Raw genomic sequence first — 20,162 nt, 5'->3', positions numbered from 1 at the left:
ATACAGTATATATTAATTATATACCCTATCATTGTGATGTACCTATCACAATACTGTTCTGTTCTCTAGTGATGTACCAAAAATTCAGCCAACAAAACAATACTTGGCTCACTGAAACCGGATGTTGTGATGACGTTTTTACTTCCGCTGGCAAGCTGCGTATTTCCCTGCGCACACGAATGCCGTAGCTCACCCAAAGATGACGTAAAAGTTGCCATCCGGTCGCATTGAGTTCACATTTGCATTTCGACTGCAGTATCATTTGAAAAGATCAAATTCGGAAAACCTCCTGAGGCGAAAAGATCAGATTTGAAGCACTTTATATCCAAATATCCAATCAGTGTCACTTCACCGAATCAAAAATTAGACTTGGTGTGCAGTGTAAACGGGGGCGTCATGTCGTTAATATCGCTAACAAGTTAACAAAACATTATTGCATTAATCAATCAATCATTTATTTTAAGTTTACAAGCTCTTTTACCTTACTAAACGGTCAGTGATCAGATAAATGCATACGTCAGTACAGAAAATTAGTGAGGAGACTCCGACTCGTGTGTTCGCTGGCAAATATCATTCCAAAATACAGCCTGAAAGAACTTTCGACAAAACTGTTACCTTGTTTTGGCCAAATAAATGACAAGCATTCACGTAAAACCTTTAAAAACATTCCTGAATGACATTCTGACAATACAATTGCATTTGTGTAAAAATATTGGGGTCCTTTTTCGAGTTAATTTCAATTATGCAATTGCACGCCTGAGAATAATCATGATTAATCCAAATTCCAAAATGTGATTAATCTGACAAAAAAAAAATATTTCACAGCTCTAGTCTTAAGTAATGCATTGTCTAGCCAGCTCAGTGTCCGCCCTGAGATCGGTAGGTTATGAGTTCAAACCCAGGCCAAGTCGAAAATGGGACCCATTTCTTCTCTGCTTGGCGCTTACCATTAAGGGATGGAATTGCTGCTCACTGCTCCCCTCACCTCCCATAGGGTGTACAGGGAGATGGGTCAAATGCAGAAGATAATTTCACCCCAAATAGTGTGTATGTGACAATCACTGGAACTTTTAACTTTAAATGATATACAGGTTGGATCGATCTTTGACATTGAGCTTGGAGAGCCAAGATTTGTTGCGATTGCTCCCCTAAAACAAGGCGAGGGAGGTGGTGGTGGTGGTGGTGGTGGTGGTGGCGGCGGTGTAGAGTGACTCTTGAAAAGCCTCATTAATATTCATAACTGTTCTGGGTTCCGACCAAGAGGTCTTGTGCTAATCCTTTCTGTCATGCCTAAATAAGCAACACAGGCAATGTATTCTTTAAAAGGAAATAGCAGATGCAGGATGTAAACAAACACACACTAATATGCACCAACAAAATCTTAAAGAAGAGTGCTCTGACATAGTTGTGTTGATCTGCATATAATCAAAGTGTAATCGAGTAGCTCCGTAAGACAAAACATCCCAAAGCTGAGCTTGTGGAGACCAATCATGCAAAGTGCGCACACGCTCTGTGTAAACAATCACTGCTACACCCAAGTCATGTTGTAAAGCAAGTGTCTGCGTTTTCTCCCCGTGAGTCAATACTTGTATGCTGAACATCCTGTCAGGTGCCTGTGACATGTATCGATTGATCCTCACACACTTGAATAGAATAGTTTTAGGGTACATGTAAACAGTCTGCGGAGGCCGTGTTCTTTTTGAGTAAACACACGTCGCCGGTCCTGTCCAACCAGGTCATGAGAAGAAGAACACGCCTTTATTTGTTCCCCTAAAGGGACCAACGAAATGTTTGCACTTTTACACTCTCTTATATTCAACATGTTAAACACACTACAGAACAGATCCCACAAAGGACGTGTTATTGTACCTCCAGCAATTGAGTGGAATATTTAAAAAAAAACAAAAAAACTTGGCTTTGGCCGGTCCTTGGACACATTTAATTAATTATTTGTTTCAGTTGAATATTTTATCAAGCCTGTTCAGCGTCACGTTACACACATCTCTTGGACTTAATGCGAAAATCCAGTGGAATGAGAGGGAGAGGAAACTGTGACTGAGGGAATTTCTCATTTCTATTCATAAAAACTGGCGCTATTAAAGCTTATCTAATTAATAGCAACTCCATCATTTCATGAATAATACTTTTTTTTCTATGTTGCGGTGTTTTTTTCATTCTGTGACACTTGTCCATGTCACATGCACTCTTGTGTTTGTGCTGTAAAGTATGGAGTTAAACATTTGCGCTGCCTGTGTCAATAGGAGCAGGGAGTACTCACATTATACTACTGTGCACTTACATAACACCACTACTCAGGTGGCACTCGCTATGGAAGATCACACTATAGTCAGCCATGGTCACCAGATTTGACTGATGTGACATTTCACTAAATCCTACACAATGAATACAATTTAGAATATTAATTTAAAGTAGCTTCAACACTGAAAACTAACAACTGTTGCCTGTCTCTGCATCCAAATATTGAACTTTACTACAAAATCCTTCAAAATGCTTTTATTACCTCATTCTAATTTCACCTATAGTATACTTTTTGTAAAATAATAATAAATATATAAGTAATAATATATATAGACATACATATACTGATATATATATACATATATATATATATATATATATATATATACATAGATATATATATATAGACATTGTGTGTACATATATATATATATATACATAGATATATATGTATAGACATTGTGTGTGTATATATATATATATATATATATGTATATATATATATATATATATATATATATATATAAATATATATATGTTAATAAATATATATATGACCCTGGTATGACATGCATTAAGCTACAGACCCCCATTTATATCAGACCAGCATTTATATCAATGGATAATATCAGTGTTTATGTAACTGAGAGTGTACAAATGGACTCAGTAACAACTACCTCTAGGGCAGGGGTAGGGAACCTATGGCTCTAGAGCCAGTTGTGGCTCTTTTGATGACTGCATCTGGCTCTCAGATAAATTTTAGCTGACATTACTTAACAGGATAAGTAATTAATAATTCGCTAGTTATCGCAGAGTTAAAAATAAGGTTAAAAAACCAAAAACATTTTCATGCATTTTAATCCATCCATCCTTTTTCTACCGCACCTGTTCAAGAAGTCCCATTAATGGTAAGGATAATTTTTTTTTATTATTGGTTAGCTTCAGAATAACAATGTTATTAAAAAGAATGAGAGACTTATTATACTGTAAAAATGTTGGTCTTACTTAAAAATGCACACATTTAGTTGTATTCAGTGTTAAAAAAATATTATACGGCTCTCATAGAAATACATATTAAAATATTTGGCTTTCATGGCTCATTCAGCCAAAAAGGTTCCCGACCCCTGCCCTAGGGGTTCCGCACCCCACTCTTTGTATTTATTTTACTTTGCGTTTTCTTTGGCCCTCCCCTATAATGTTCTTCACTTTTTCTGCCTTCAGTGAAAAAACAAACAAACAAACAAACAACATCTATATATATTTTGACAAACAAACAATGACATGTGTGTTGTTTGGAAACACTTGATAATGGTTATGTGCAGTAAAACTTTTCGTGTGTTGGACGTATTTGATGAATAGAGTAGTTGTGATTTTGGTTTACGGTGTAAACAATTAAAAACTAAGGTTTTGGGCATTGTTTTATCTAAACACATACATTTGTCTAAATATGGCCATGGACATGGATCATTGTGGGTTTCCTGGAAAATGAGAGAATATCATTCGCATTTTCAAATATTTTTTTTTTTTTTGGAGTGGTCAGCTTGAAGTGTCCCTCTGTATCCGACTCCCTCGTCACCATGTGACATGAGTGCGTGTCTGTTATGATTTTGCTTCCTGGTGTTGATGACCAGTCTTATCTTGCCTCTGATTGGCCAGTCTGTAACGTTTCACCCTAACCTTAGCCAATTGTGACTCATCACATGAACACCAACCAATCTTTATGATTTTTCTCCGTATGTTCTCATTCATCCAGGTCATTTTATTTTCTCTTTTTTCATTATTTTTATATGTCCATTTTCTCTCTTTGTAGCATTGATGTATGTCACCTCTACTAGTGGTAGAGGTGGCCTACTCAGCGTCCGCCCCGAGATCGGTAGGTTGTGAGTTCAAACCCCGGTCGAGTCATACCAAAGACTATAAAAATGGGACTCATTACCTCCCTGCTTGGCACTCAGCATCAAGGGTTGGAATTGGGGGTTAAATCACCAAAAATTATTCCGGGGCGCGGCACCGCTGCTGCCCACTGCTCCCTTCACCTCCCTGGGAGTGATCAAGGGGATGGGTCGAATGCAGAGGACAAATTTCACCACACCTAGTGTGTGTGTGACAATCATTGGTACTCTAACTTTAACTCGCGACGTAGGTCTAACAATAGCTAAAATACAACAATGGCTACTCGTTCCAAACGTAGTTTTCCTACCGCCAAGCTATTGGGAAATGTAGTTAAGCTACGTAACTACCCATCATTGACAATGAGCATATTTTGTAGTATCCAGCTTTTCAAAGCGGGGTTTGCAGTTTGTTCATATATGTATGATAGAACTTCTGATGGGAAGTTTTCATTTGTTATAATTGTTACATGGTACTATTCACATTAATGGACATTTAATAATGCACTAACAGACATAAACAGTACAATGAAATACATAGACTCAAGACATATTAATAACAATAAAATAAAATGGAGACTCATATAAAACAGTCTCAGCTGACCTCAGTTCAGAATGGAACAAGAATAAGGTCACCATAACAGTTAAAGTGCATAAGGCAGATGGAGAACTGCACTGCAAAAAGCCAGTGTTCAAAAACAAGAAAAAAATAATAAAACAAATCAGGGGGTATTTTACCTGAACTAAGCAAAATGATCTGCCAATAGAACAAGAAAATTTGGCTTGTCAAGACTTTCCAAAACAAGTTAAATTAACTAACATCAACAAACCCAAAAATACCTTAAAATATGTATATTCTCACTAATAACAAGTGCAGTTTGCTTGATAGAAAAAAAATGGAGACCTTTTTGCTCAATCTGTTGAAAAATATTCTTACATTTATTAAATTAATTATCTTGACATAATGATATGCGCCCGGCATCATGTTTTTTTTTTTTCATGTTTGGAGTAAGAAATTATTACTTTAAAGAAGAAGTTTTATACTTGTGAGTGTTGATGACACAGCATTGCGTCAGTTGATATTCTAGTTTCAAGCATGTTTTACTCAACATAAGGCAGGGGTGTCAAACTCAAATACAGAGTGGGCCAAAATTTTAAACTGAACAAAGCCGCGGGCCAAGGTTGAACAAATTAACCTTTTAATAGCGACCCAAACAAGTTTTGCATTGAATATTGTACAAGCAATGCTTATATAACTTTATAGTGACATGCAAAATCGAGTTTCAAATAATAATAATAATAATTATAAAATATCAATGGCATATCAAATAAAATTTAAATACAAATTTAATGCCTCTTTTCTATTTGCAGCCTTCTGAGGTAAATATCAAAATATATTGTAGCGTCCCAAAAGAGTTAGTGCTGCAAGGGTGTCTGGGTATTTGTTCTGTTGTGTTTATGTTATGTTACAGTGCAGATGTTCTCCCGAAATGTGTTTGTCATTCTTGTTTGGTGTGAGTTCACAGTGTGGCGCATATTTGTAACAGTTGTAAAGTTGTTTATACGGCCACCCTCAGTGTGACCTGTATGGCTGCTGACCAAGTATGCTTGCATTCACTTATGTGTGTATAATAGGCGCATATATTATGCGTGTGGGCCTGCACGCTGTTTGTATGGAGGAAATGCAGACGTGACGACAGGTTGTAGAGAATGCTAAAGGCAGTGCCTTTAAGGCACGCCCTCAATATTGTTGTCCGGGTAAAAATTTGGAGAATTCTTGCCCAGGGAGATTTTCGGGAGGGGCACTGAACTTCGGGAGGATTGGCAAGTGTGAAAAATTGCGGTGTTACAGCGGCACCGTTGCTGTGTAATAACGACGGGCCAGCTGTAATGTTAATTTGATATTGCTTCAAGGGCCAAATTAAATTACACGGCGGGCCAAATTTGGCCCGCGGGCCAGAGTTTGACACCCATGATATAAGGTCATAAAATCTCAGCAACGAGCTGTAATATCTTACAGAGATCGTTTAGGACCAAATCACTTAAAACAAGTAAAACACTAACATAAAACCTGTTCAATGAGAGGATTTATTTTAGACAGAAAATAAGCAAATATCACCCTTATTTGAGATATTTAATCATACTTAGATTTCAGTTTTTGCAGTGTGCTATAGTACTAAAGTCACAATTATTGTATTGGTTAATTATGTGATATATTTTACTGTTTCACAGTGTACTTATATACTGATGATCGTTTGTGGTTTTTAAATGTCTATGTTCTGTAACAGCTTCTTCCCTCAGGCCGAAAGACTCTTAAATGCATCATGACTATCCACTCAATTCCCCCCCAAATGGATTAACTCGCTGTGATAAAAAGACATTATAACATACATCAATAAACCTGGATGCATATGCAACAGTGCAATATATTTATCTGTACAGTAATATATTTATTTATACCTGCACCTTATTGTTTGTTTTTATCCTGCACTACCACGAGATAATGCAACAAAATGTTGTTCTTATTTGTACTGTAAAGTTCTAATTTGAATGACAATAAAAAGGAAGTCTAAGTCTAAGTCTATATTTTTTGTGTATTTTAGCTCAATTCTGCCTGGATGCAGAATTACTGCTGTGTGCACAACTATTTTACCTCTGTGTACAATTAAAGAATCCTTGAACCTTGATCTTTGAAGTGCAAGTGTGTTAAATTGTTGTATATAATAACTGTGCTGCAGCAGGAAAACACACATCTCCCTCGGCCTTGTAAGTTAAAGTGCTACTATTATTGCACATAGCCCTATTGCACAAGTATTTAGCATTAACATATATGTTTTGCACATGAAAAAATGCACCAACAAAGCATGCATAAGTGTATCTATACCTGTAAAATATTGCACAAAATAAGAATACCATTTTTTTTAGAATAGAAATAGAAATAAAAGATCTACAGAAAGCAATCCCAACAGGCACAATACATGATCACAAAGTACATACTGTATATGTACTCTAAAACTGACTTCGAAACAACATTGCAAAATAGTATTTGCAAAATGAGACAACGACAATGTCTAACGTTGGTCAAATCAATGTCACAACTTGACATTAAATAAGCGTCGTCAAAAATGTTGTTGTTTCAATGTTGTATGATATTGGTTGGGAAATTACCAAAATTTAAAAGGTCAAATCAAGGTCAAAACCCAACATTAAAACAAAACGAAAAAAAAACACAAAAAAAAACATGTTTCAACGTTATGTTTGAGTTACTCAACATCAGCACATAATTCAACAAGTTGTTAATGTTGTTTCAATGTATTGTGCCTTCTGGAATATAACTCTATTAGAACCAATGGCAAGTATATCTATTTTTTTATATCTTTATATACAGTATGCTCTTGTCCCAGACGACCACATACAGTATAATGCATTACATCGTTACCCAGCAGGCATAAGAAATTAAAAAAAGGTTGAGAACGTTTATTATATCCTGACTAGTGTTGTCTCTATTCCAATATTTTGGTACCGGTACCAAAATTATTTCAATACTTTTCGGTACTTTGATACTTTTTTAAATAAAGGGGACCACAAAAATGTCACTATTCGCTTTATTTTAACAACAAATCTTACGATACATTGAACATATGTTTCTTGTTGCAAATGTGTCCTTAAATGAAATAATGAACATACAAGACAACTTGTCGTTTAGTACACAAACAAAGGCTCCTAATTTAGTCTGCTGACATGTGCAGAAACATAGTGTCATTTATCATTCTATTATTTTGTCAAAATTATTAAGGACAAGGGGTAGAAAATTAATTATTCATCTACTTGTTCATTTACTGTTCATATCTGCTTACTTTATCTTTTAACATGTTCTATCTACACTTCTGTTGATATGTAATAATCACTTATTCTTCTGTTTGGATGCTTTACATTTTTTTTTGGAAGATACCACACATTTAGGTATCAATCCGATACCAAGTAGTTACAGGATCATACATATATTCAAAGTCCTCATGTGCCCTGAGTTTATAGTCACATTATAATCTTAAAAAAAAACGAAAGAAGATGTGATGCCAAAAATATCAACATAATCATAGTAGTATCGACTCGATACGCTACTGTACTTGGTATCATTACAGTGGATGTTAGGTGTCGATCCACCTATGGCGTTTGTTTACACTGTGACGCCAATGAGCTACGGAGTGTAGTGAAGAATGTTGAGCTATTACTCGTCCTGCAGGGATAATATTTGTAAAAAACTTACTTTATTCGTCGTCATGGAGACGAGGATTAGTGATTTAGAGGTCGCTAAAACACTGCCGACTGCGGCTGGACTGTAGCCGCTTTCTAGCCAATCATGTCTTAAAGCATCTCTTCCTGAGGGGGTTTCGGTGTTATAACTTCACCTTCATCTTTAGTTTTTCAGCCAACCTGCGTCCGTTCTCCCTTTTCTGTCTACACACTGTGTCTGCTTGTAAGGACTCCGTGATTGTGCGCTACCGAAAATGCTCGTCTGCTCGTAAACCAGCAATGACACGACGTGACGCCGCTGAGGGGGGGTGGGGTGGGGGGGGGGGGGTGCAGACCGGTACTTTTCAGAGATTGTATATATACCGAATATGATTCATTAGTATCGCGGTACTATATTAATACCGGTATACTGTACAACCCTAGTCCTGACATTGAGCAACTCAATCATAATGTTGAAACAACAGGCTTTTTGACAACGTTTATTTAATGTCGGGTTCTAATGTTGAGTTGACCATTGAATTTTCCGACCAAAATTCTACAACACAAATGTAACGTTGAAACAACATTGTGGTTAGAGTGTCCGTCCTGAGATCGGTAGGTGGTGAATTCAAACTAGGGCTGGGCGAAATTGCCTGTTTTTTATATTGCGATATTTTTAGGCCATATCGTGATATACGATATATTTCTCTGTATTTTGCCTTAGTCTTGAATGAAGACTGGATACATATAATCACAGCAGTATGGTGATTCTATGTGTCTACATTTAAACATTCTTGTTCATACTGCACTAATATATGCTACTTTTAAACTTTCATGCAGAGAAGGAAATCACAACTAAGTCATTTGACCAAAACTGTATTTATTAAAGTTATTAGCAGGTGACTTTTCAAATAATACTACATATTAGCAGTAATGATACATTTGGTAGCAACGCTGATGCCCTACACTTGACAAATTAAAGTTGTCTATTCGACATATATCCGCTTGACGCCGAACCACCGCCAGACGATGATGGACCCCGTGCTGTTTTTCTTGGGAATTAATTCTTCCTTCATTTGTTACGAGATTCGCACCTTCTTTCTCTCGCAACAACCCACTAACATCACAGCTAGGCGAGGGCGTGTACGTATGTGACGTATGATGTGACAGTATGTGACGCATGTAAGAATGTGCGCCTGCTTGTCTGTGAGAAGGAGACACAGGAAAGAGCGAGGAGAGCCTGTAGTGTAAAGCCTGCAGCTAAAAACAACTGCATGAGATTGTCTACTCGAATATTACGATATAGTCATGTTCTATATCGCAAAGAGACAAACCCGCGATATATCGCGTATCTCGATATATCGCCCAGCCCTAAATCAGACTTTGGTCGAGTCATACCAAATACTATAAAAACGGGACCCATTACCACTCAGCATCAAGGTTTGGAATTGGGGGTTAAAGGCCTACTGAAATGAGATTTTCTTATTTAAACGGGGATAGCAGGTCCATTCTATGTGTCATACTTGATCATTTCGCGATATTGCCATATACATTGCCATATTTTTGCTGAAAGGATTTCGTAGAGAACATTCACGATAAAGTTCGCAACTTTCGGTGCTAAGAGAAATGCCCTGCCTCTATCGGAAGTCGCAGACGATGGCGTTACACATGTGGGGGCTCCTCACATATTCACATTATTTTTAATGGGAGCCTCCAACAAAAAGTGCGATTCGGACCGAGAAAACGACAATTTCCCCATTAATTTGAGCGAGGATGAAAGATTTGTGTTTGAGGATATTGATAGCGATGGACTAGAAAAAAAAAAGTTAAAAAAAACAAGTAAAAAAAAAAACGTGATTGCTTTGGGACGGATTCCGATGTTTTAAGAGACATTTACTAGGATAATTCTGCAAAATCCCTTATCTTTCTATTGGGTTGCTAGTGTTTTAGTGATTTTAACAGTACCTGATAGTCAGAGGTGTGTGTCCACGGGTGGCTTGACGCCAATGTCTCAGGGAAGTCGACGGCAGCTTTATGGACGGGGCAAGCTCACCTGATCTCCGGTAAGAAGCGACTTTTTACCTCAATTTTCTCACCGAAACCTGCTGATTGACATTTGGTAGGGATCCATGTTTGCTTGACCGCGCTCTGATCCATAGGAAAGTTTCAGCTCCCGGAATTTCAAACAAGGAATCACTGTGTGTTTGTGTGGCTAAAGTCTAAAGTTTCCCAACTCCATCTTTCTACTGTGACTTCTCCAATATTAATTGAACAAATTGCAAAAGATTCAGCAACACAGATCTCCAAAATACTGTGTAATTATGCCGTTAAAGCAGACGACTTTTAGCTGTGTGTGTGTGCAGCGCTCATATTTCCTTAAAACCCGTGACGTCTTGCGCACACGTCATCATTACACGACATTTTCAAGACTAAACTCCCGGGAAATTTTAAATTGTAATTTAGTAAACTAAAAAGGCCGTATTGGCATGTGTTGCAATGTTAATATTTTATCATTGATGTATAAACTATCAGACTGCGTGGTGGGTAGTAGTGGGTTTTTGCTGCTAGTGGGGCGTATAATATAGTCGGGAAGTGTCATGGATGCAAAGGATTCTGGGTATTTTTTGTGTTGCGTTTATGTTGTGTTACTGTGAGGACGTTCTCCCTAAATGTGTTTGGCATTCTTGTTTGGTGTGGCTTCACAGCGTGGCGCATATTTGTAAGAGTGTTAAAATTGTTTATATCACAACCATTAGTGTACTCTGTATCACCAAGTATGCCTTGCAGTCGTGTGCGTGTGTCAGTGGAAGCCACACACAACATATTGCTGGACTTGCAAGTACATTTTACATGTTGTAGAAGGCGTCAAAGGCAAAGGCTTCATAGCACGCCCTAATACTTATTAATTGGGTGACTGCCGGCAGACATACTTGAGAATGTTTACGTCAACTAATGTCATCTTCGCTTTGTGACACGAGTCCAAAATGGCTCTTTGAACGGTAAAAGTTACCGATCTCTGAACCATGTATATCATATATTTCCAAATTCTTCAACCGCCACCCGCCCGAATCTATTCAAAATCAATTTTTTCGTCAAGTCACCCGCCCGACCCGCGGTTTATCCGCGGACTCCGCGGATGAGACCGCAAACCGCGCATCTCTAGATGTGATGGTCAAATGTGTGAATTAAGGTAGTTTATTTTGATTTTTTTGCCCAAAAATTATTCCACATCGTTATGTACATTTACATAGTTTTAATATGTAGTAACTTTATATTTCTTTATAAACCGTTATGTTACCTTGTTTCTGGTAACTCTGTTCATTAATATTATTAAGTATTTGCTTGATATTTAATTTAATTATGTTGTTTTTTGTACAATTGAATTTGTTCCTTTTCATATATATTATAGTGATTTTATTGTGGCACTTTATTGTTTTTCTTGCACTACGAATTATTTTTGCACATTGCTGTTTCAGGTTTTTGTTACCAAAAATAATAAAGTGAATCGGAGTCAGCTATATTGTCCAGTTATGTTTAACACACATGGAATTTAACTTCAGTAGACTGCGCTCGCTTTGTACAAAGTAAACATTAAATATGAACAATTAACTAAAATATAAACTAGTAATTAAAGAATAATATGTACAAGACTGATGAGACAAGATGACACTTTTACTGTAAATACAAAGCTTTATCACTTGGACTGTTCAACCCCAGGCCACTCAAGTAGCTGAATGTTCTCTACATTTTAAGATTAGGATATGTGGCACTCTGGACATCATTCGTTCATTTATTGGTATTATTTATGTTCTTAACTGGGCCACCCCCATATCTTTATAAATGACATGTCATTTGTAGGCTGACAATAGGATAATGTAAACAACACTGCCAGAGCCGCAATGAGTTTATAGTAGGTGTGTGAATGATCAACAATCAATATTTTTGGCAGAAATAGAGGGCCTCAAAATCTAATTTTGCTTAGGGCTCCATGGCACTGTGTATTTATCTGCCACACATCTGTCCGTGAAAATAATGCCTGCATTACACCTGTCCCTGGTGCAAAAAAAAAGATTGGGGGACCCCTGATTTAAAAGACAATTAAGGTGCAGGCGTATCTGCATTATCCTTTATCTTCTACATATAGCAATCAAGGGAAGGACTCATCTGTGCTGAGCATGCGGCACTTCTGCTCCACTGTGTGCACATTTGTCTTTACTGCAGTAAAAGTCCCGACAGCAGCAACCTGCCCCGGGATGCTAAATACAACCCTGCTGCCTTTGCTTGGAGGAAATCTGCTGAGTTGACATTTATTGGATGCATGGAAATTGCTACATTGGCGACATTTAGTACAACAAAGTCAGCGGGGACTCTGATGAGGTGCAAGGGAATTATTATAATATTGAAAAAAAAGAGGTAACAACACATCCAGCGATGATATTAGCAATAATGAGACATGTTCTTACCGGTGTTTGCTGGTAATAATCCAGTGTTGTGTTGCTCGTGTGGTCTTCTTCACTGGGACCTGATGGCTTCTGTCTACCAACGTCCTGTCAGCACACACACACACACACACACACACACACACACACACACACACACACACACACACACACACACACACACACACACACTCACACACACACACACACACACTCACACACACACACACACACACACACACACACACACACACACACACACACACACACACACACACACACACACACACACACACAAACACACACACACACACACACGCAGACACACACGCACGCACACACACACACACACACTACTGTCGACTTGTCAGCAAAGACAACTGGCCTTCACATTAAGAGCTTGTATATATTTATTTGGGGAAAAAAATCTGTGAAAATATAACGTAACCGGTGTCTACAATAATAAGACAGTATATTTAACAAATGTATGTCCGTGTATGTGCTGAAATACAAACTCTAGGTACGTGTTCTGCATCGTGTTTGCAAATAGTAGTTTTAACTTGAAATTTCCTACCGCAGGGCCAAAGTGGCCACACTTCCGCCAACTCTGGTTTCGCATATAAACTGTAGAAAATAAAAGTTGTGGGTTGTTTACATGATTGACAGATGGGGGTGAGGGCATTGTTTGAATTGTTAAATACAACATGTCAACATGAAGCATTGATGTTCATACTTTGAACTGGGAGAGTCAAATGAGGAAAGTACAAAAAGTGACGCTGGCGCGCCATCACCTGATCAAAGTTAATTTTGCACCATGTTAAAAAAGTTGGAGGAGACAAAATACCCTGACTTAACATGTTTTACTTTTATGTACGTGTGAGTTTGATGAATTTTAATCTGGAGAGATATAATATGGGTCCACATGTGATAAAATGACAAAACAACAGCAATCATAATGTGTAACACATCTCAAATTGTATCTAAATCATTTTGGTTCATTATTCAGAATAAATTAAAAACACTATCTCAATTATTTCTGTTCACGCATACTGACTCTACAAATGAAAAATGAACACAATGTCTTTGATTGTAAAAGTGTGTGTGTGTTTGTGCTGTAAAGTAGACACATATATGGTTATTATTCATTTTAGGTATTGTTTTTAATTTGTACTGCACTGACGGATGCCATTCAGCCCTGACAAGGACAATCAAGGAATTATATTCTATGCTATTTATTAAATATTTTGTGTGTTTATGTTTGTCCATCATTCCAATGTATGCATCTCTGCAACACACTCGAAGAAAACTCAGATTGGACACAGGCCTTGTTGCACATCACCGCTGCCGACGTGGGACAGGAGGAGCAGAGTTTGTGTGTCTCTGAGGAGGTCTTTGAGGAGGTGCTCGAGTTGGGTAAGAGACATAGCGCTCATGCAACTTGTTATCTGAAACCCTATAAGACACAACAATGCTTGTTATTAAATAAATACCTGCTTGCTGACAATATAAGTGTATAGTGTGCCTCGTGTCAGTCACACTAAACCATCGTCTAAGGTTTCCCTCCTTGTATAATTTTCCACATGGGTAAGTGTGTCGTGTATTTCTTGAATTTCCAGCTCCTCGCTTTGTATGGACTCATTGATCGTTTACAAACTGAGTTTGGAGAGGAAGTGATGCCAGAAAGACAGCGCCCCACAGAACGGGCCACAGCCAGCTTCATAACAACCCGTTCGGTAACTCGGCGGCAACCACTAGAAAAATGGAGGTGTGTTTCTCCTTCTTGTACATGTACAGGCGCTTTTGGAAATCACACATTGATGCCTTAAGAGAAGGAAACGTGCAATTTCAGCTAATTCGGATAAAACACTTCTCAAACGGCAACATAGCAATGTTGAGTGACGGTTTTGGATAAGCCCTGGAAGCACGGCAGCGTGGTGGAATATGTTTGTCACCGAGTGTGCTGTATCAGAGGAACGGCAAGCCAACTTTAAAATGTCCAGGTCAGCTGTGATTCTACTTAGCAAAAAACTGCGTCCATTTGTCGAAGGAGAAACAGCGACAATGCGGGCTCCCGTGGACAAGGGAAGACTACTAAAAATAACGAATACATTTGGACTGGCAAAACAGACTATCAGTTATTGTCCGCGATGTATGTCGAGCAATTACTGAACGTTTAGTTTTGTACTCCATAACTATTGTGAAGCCATGAAGTGGTTGTGGCCATCAAGTACGACTGCCAATTTGAGCCTACAAGCAGTGTCCTGTTGTTGGTTGTTGTAAAATGTTCTTTATCACATTGTTTACTTTCATACGTCCATTAAAGATATGATTCATGTATGACGGCTCAGCTGTGATTCACTACAATAGTCTGACAGCTGCTGATGGTGAGGCAAGCAAGGTTTACTGTTAAAAGAAATGTGTCAATAGGCTACATTGAAACACAATAAGGATAGACTCCCAGGTCAGAGGTGACTATGACACGTGCATGTATTCGCGCATGCATACTAGGTAGCGTTGCGCCGGCGGACAGAGGTGGGAAGGGGGTCTTATACGTTGGCATTGTTGTGTGTGGACACGGGTAAGGTTAGGTGGGATTCACCCTGGATAACCTAATCCGGTTTAGTGTAGAAGGGGCCTAAGGGGAGTCTGCAGGCTCCCTCCCAATATGAGAAACACAGACTTCGAATAGGAGTCTATATGTCAAACTTTTCCATCAAGTTTCCCAAACTGTAAAATATTGGAGATGTTAAATATATTGAAGTATGTTGGGATCTTGACTTGCGATTAGTCAAGAGTCAGGGTGTCTAACTTCTTTTCATTGTGAGACACATCTGAGGTGGCCTGAGAGTGCTGATTGTAACTGTTGCCTCATCATATTATTATCACAGAATTACTCCTGCAGTTGGTCTATGAATAAATTAAGCAAATGATAAGCAATAAAGCATACGTCAGGAGGACTGATTATTTGGATCCGGCATGTCTTATTCGAGTGCTCGAGCCTGTGCTGAGTCTGCAACCGAACGTGACATCTCGTGCAACAAAAGTATCAAAACATGTTTGCGTTGGATTTCACGTTTTTGACAGATAGGGCGTGATTTCCCCTTCCTTCAATGTCTCCACCAGCATTTGCTCAAACAGCATTTAGGTTTTGGCCTTCACTTCTTTGTACACAGCCATATTGCTGACACATTCCTGAATTTGTGGATTATTTTGAGTCATTCTGTTATAATGTGCTGTTTGGATTAATGAACCGCAGGAGGAGGAATCGCATCAATTATATGGCAAATTTATTTTATACAGTATGTGCTCGTAAGGGTAACAAGCGTAAGCAAATATTTAAATATTATGGACATCTATTCATCTTAGGACCATTCACACCGGCACAAAACCCACTCCCAGTGAACCTTAACAAATCCGTGACTACATTCTGCTCCTTAATTCTGATAGATTTCTAGTAGCCAATGACATATTGTTTTGTTTACTATAAAATTATTGTTCCTGTACTTGCGTTACTCATACACAGACAAACCTTTGTGGATTGCGTGGAGGAATTCTGGGTGGCGTTAGTGGAGCAGTATCGGAAATCCGTGAAGGTCGAGTTGGAGTCGGGAGGTTTTCTAAAGAGTCCTTTGACAAAACAACATACTTCATTCTGTAATTTCTTAAAGCTAAATCATTTCAATATACATATGGTCCATTTAAGCTAGAGATAGTCAACAACTATGACATCTGACTAAAGATATGATGTTAACAGACCAGGATTCTTCTCACCTCCAAATCAGGCTCGATCCCACTGCTGTAGCTTAAGTTGCTGTGTGTGCTAAGTCGGTTGCTCTCAGTACCTAAAAGTTCAGTTCAGTTTCAGTTTATTTCGAAAATGCATATAATACAACATTTACTTGAACACAAAACAGATCATCTGAAGTGTAATTGTGGCTTTTGTCAATGGTCAAGTCTTTGAAAAAGGACACTTCACCAAATATGGAGAGAAATAGCTGAATGTTACAAAAAAGCCACGGTTGTGCAATGTGTCTATCAACAGAATGAGAAGCCTATTAACCTATTATTGATGCCTATTTTACATCAATCAAATTGATGTAAAAGTTGAAACAAATTTTTTTAATGAAGATAATGGGCCTGATCTACTAAGTTTTTATCAACACGTAATAAAGAGAATGTGCAAACTATAAAATTGCTTGTACTATTACTGAGCGTCAGGCGTGTGATCTACTAAGACTGCATATACAATTGATAATGAGTGCGAAAAGTGGTGCAGATTGCCTTGTTTTAATAAGGATTTTACATCGATCGACTGTGCCCATGGACACACTCATTTCCCTACACCTTTATTTTATCATGCTCTCCAACCTGTGGTGTTCTGCAATGTTGTTGACCAAGCAGTGCACATATATAATATGTAACAAACTTTCTGCAATATAAAATCGGAATATAGACAACAAAACCTACCTTTAGAATGCTGATAGTGCACTCTGGGATGCGATGTTATGTGTGTCTGCATCATTCCAGATGCACCCTCACAACATCAAGTATTAAGTATTAAAGTCACTTCTGGCATGAGCGGGGGTTTCAAGACAAGCCAGTGTTGTTTGTTTTGCCGCTGTGTCTGTGAAGGGCTTGATTTGATATGCACCAGAACAGTTCTTCAAATGTTGATATCGCTGACGAGCCCCCTCATTCAATCAGGGTTTAGTTAAAATCGTGATGGTGATTAAAACTCAATTAACTGTGTAGCCATGCGACACATCTTACCTCTATTTGTCAATCATACACTCACTAATCACATCATACAAATATGCACCACCTCTTCCCCTACCAATGATCTGTTGCAGCTGCAGGTCTTTCAAGTGGGAGAAGCTTTTTTTCAACTATTCTCTGAACACAAATACAGTCTCATATAGCAGATAAAACATTTTAAAGTGCTGGATTTTACAAAGAAAACGTCACCTACAGGATTGTAAAATTCTCCACATCATGTTTTAATAGGGATTTTGCATAGCGCGGCTGTGCCCATGGACACACTCATTTCCCTGCACCTTTATCTTATCAATGAAACTTGAAAAATGCTCTGGCAGTGTTTTATATTTCAGGATCACTGATTCGCTTATTTTGCTGTCAGTCAAAAAAAGATTCAGCCTCAGACAAATCATCCAGTCATCCTGCAGACACTCAGGCCAGCCGAGATCAAGCCCACTTATCATAAACTTCCAGAAACGCATAGTGTCCTTGAGGAAGACAAAGCATAGCATTTATAAAGTCAATGGACGCTCGGCTTTAACACTTTGACGTTACCACGATGAATGAGAACAAAGTCGCTCGAGCTGTCGCAAAAGTAGGTGATTCAGAACAAAAGTTAAGGCATTCTCGCGCAGTGGTTCTCAACCTTTTTTCAGTGATGTACCCTCTGTGAACATATTTTTTAAATTCAAGTACCCCCTAATCAGAGCAAAGCATTTTTGGTTGAAAACAAGAGATAAAGATGTAAAATACAGCACTATGTCATCAGTTTCTTATTTATTAAATTGTATAACAGTGCAAAATATTGCTCATTTGTAGTGGTCTTCCTTGAACTAATTGGAAAAAAAGATATACAAATAACTAAAAACTTGTTGAAAAATAAACAAGTGATTCAGTTGTAAACAAAGATTTCTACACATAGAAGTAATCATCAACTTAAAGTGCCCTCTTTGGGGATTGTAATAGAGATCTATCTGGATTAATGAACATTTCTTCACAAAAAAATTAATCTTTAACATCAATATTTATGGAACATGTCCACAAAAAATCTAGCTGTCAACACTGAATATTGTAATGTTGCATTTCTTTTCACATTAATATTTCTGTTGAAGTATTATTCAATAAATACATTTATAAAAGATTTTTTAATTGTTGCTATTTTTAGAATATTTAAAAAAAAAATCTCAAGTACCCCTTGGCATACCTTCAAGTACCCCCAGGGGTACGCGTACCCCCATTTGAGAGCCACTGTTCTAGCGCATATTTAGTCACCCACTTTATACAATATATTTTAGGGGAAGCCGAGCTTCCCTTACAGCAGGCGTGTCGAACTCAAATACAGAGTGGGCCAAAGTTTTAAAACCGAACAAAGCCGTGGGCCGAGGTTGAACAAATTAACCTTTTAATAGGGACCCAAACAAGTTTTGCATTGAATATTGAACAAGCAAGGCTTATATAACTTTATAGTGACATGCAAAATCAAGTTTCAAATAGTAATAATTAAAAAATATCAATGGCATATCAAATAAAAATAAAATAAAAAATAAAAATGGAATGCCTCTTTTCGGCGGCGGGGTTTGGTTGTAACGGGGGTGTATATTGTGGCGTCCCGGAAGAGTTAGTACCGCAAGTGGTTCTGGGTATTTGTTCTGCTGTGTTACAGTGTGGATGTTCTCCCAAATTGTTTGTCATTCTTGTTTGGTGTGGGTTCACAGTGTGGCGCATATTTGTAACAGTGTTAAAGTTGTTTATACGGCCACCCTCAGTGTGACCTGTATGGCTGTGATTTTTATACACTTTGATTTCTATTTTACGGTTTTACTTGATTTTACCCTTTAAAATTGTTTTTAATCATATTTGTTTATATATATATATATATATATATATATATATATATATATATATATATATAAATATATATTTTTATATTGGTTTTATATTTATTTATTTTTTGTTTTTATTCAGTCATTGGTGGAGCATAATATTGTTTTTTTAATATTGTTTTTAACATGGCTGTGCAGCACTTTGGAAACGTTATTGTTGTTATGTGCTATATAAATAAAGTGGATTGGATTGGATTGACCAAGTATGCGTTGCATTCACTTGTTTGTGTGTATAAGTTGCATATATTATGTGACTGGGCCAGCACGCTGTTTGTATGGAGTAAAAGCGGACGTGGCGACAGATTGTAGAGAACGCCAAAGGCAGTGTTTTTAGGGCCCACCCCCAACATTGTTGTCCGGGGAAAAATCGGGAGAAATTCGGGTGGGGCACTGAACTTCGGGAGTCTCCCAGGGAAATCGGGAGGGTTGACGAGTATGAGTATTAACGGTGAATGTGGCGTTAAAGCGGCGGGCCAGCTGTAATGTTGATTTGATATTGTCTCAAGGGCCAAATGAAAGTACACGGCGGGCCACATTTGGCCCGCGGGCCAGAGTTTGACACCCATGCCTTACAGTCTTAGAGCAATCGCCAATGACAATGGTGTATCAAATTATTATACTATTATTATTCTCTTTGTATTGTAGTTTGCATGAGTGGAGAACTGTACTGAGTTACAGACATACGTTTTAACATTATGCTCCTC

The 20,162-nt window shown here is 37.9% G+C and overlaps 2 protein-coding genes across 11 annotated transcripts in view; both read right to left on the bottom strand.

Moving 5' to 3' along the window:
• Positions 1 to 13,149, bottom strand: part of LOC133559231 (sorbin and SH3 domain-containing protein 1) — a 149,905-nt gene extending 136,756 nt beyond the window's left edge. For 7 of the 10 annotated variants that reach the window (XM_061910788.1, XM_061910798.1, XM_061910794.1 and 4 more), the window contains exon 1: positions 12,845 to 13,148. The gene's annotated coding sequence lies outside the window, so the exon portion shown is untranslated. Of the gene's footprint in view, positions 1 to 12,844 lie in introns of all 10 variants that reach the window. The other 3 variants (XM_061910796.1, XM_061910795.1, XM_061910799.1) reach the window with 3 other exon arrangements.
• Positions 13,150 to 13,206: 57 nt separating this feature from the next.
• pik3ap1 (phosphoinositide-3-kinase adaptor protein 1) overlaps positions 13,207 to 20,162 on the bottom strand; it is a 38,415-nt gene continuing 31,459 nt past the window's right edge. The window contains exons 16-18 of the mRNA XM_061910800.1: positions 16,592 to 16,662; positions 16,350 to 16,447; positions 13,207 to 14,273 (exon numbers count right to left, since the gene is read on the bottom strand). Coding sequence (XP_061766784.1) covers positions 14,156 to 14,273; positions 16,350 to 16,447; positions 16,592 to 16,662 — 287 coding nt within the window. The 3' untranslated portion in view covers positions 13,207 to 14,155. The remainder of the gene's footprint in view (positions 14,274 to 16,349; positions 16,448 to 16,591; positions 16,663 to 20,162) is intronic.

Source organism: Nerophis ophidion, linkage group LG09 (genome assembly GCF_033978795.1).
Source record: "Nerophis ophidion isolate RoL-2023_Sa linkage group LG09, RoL_Noph_v1.0, whole genome shotgun sequence".
Taxonomy (NCBI): Eukaryota; Metazoa; Chordata; class Actinopteri; order Syngnathiformes; family Syngnathidae; genus Nerophis; species Nerophis ophidion.
This window is presented reverse-complemented; position numbering and strand designations above follow the sequence as displayed.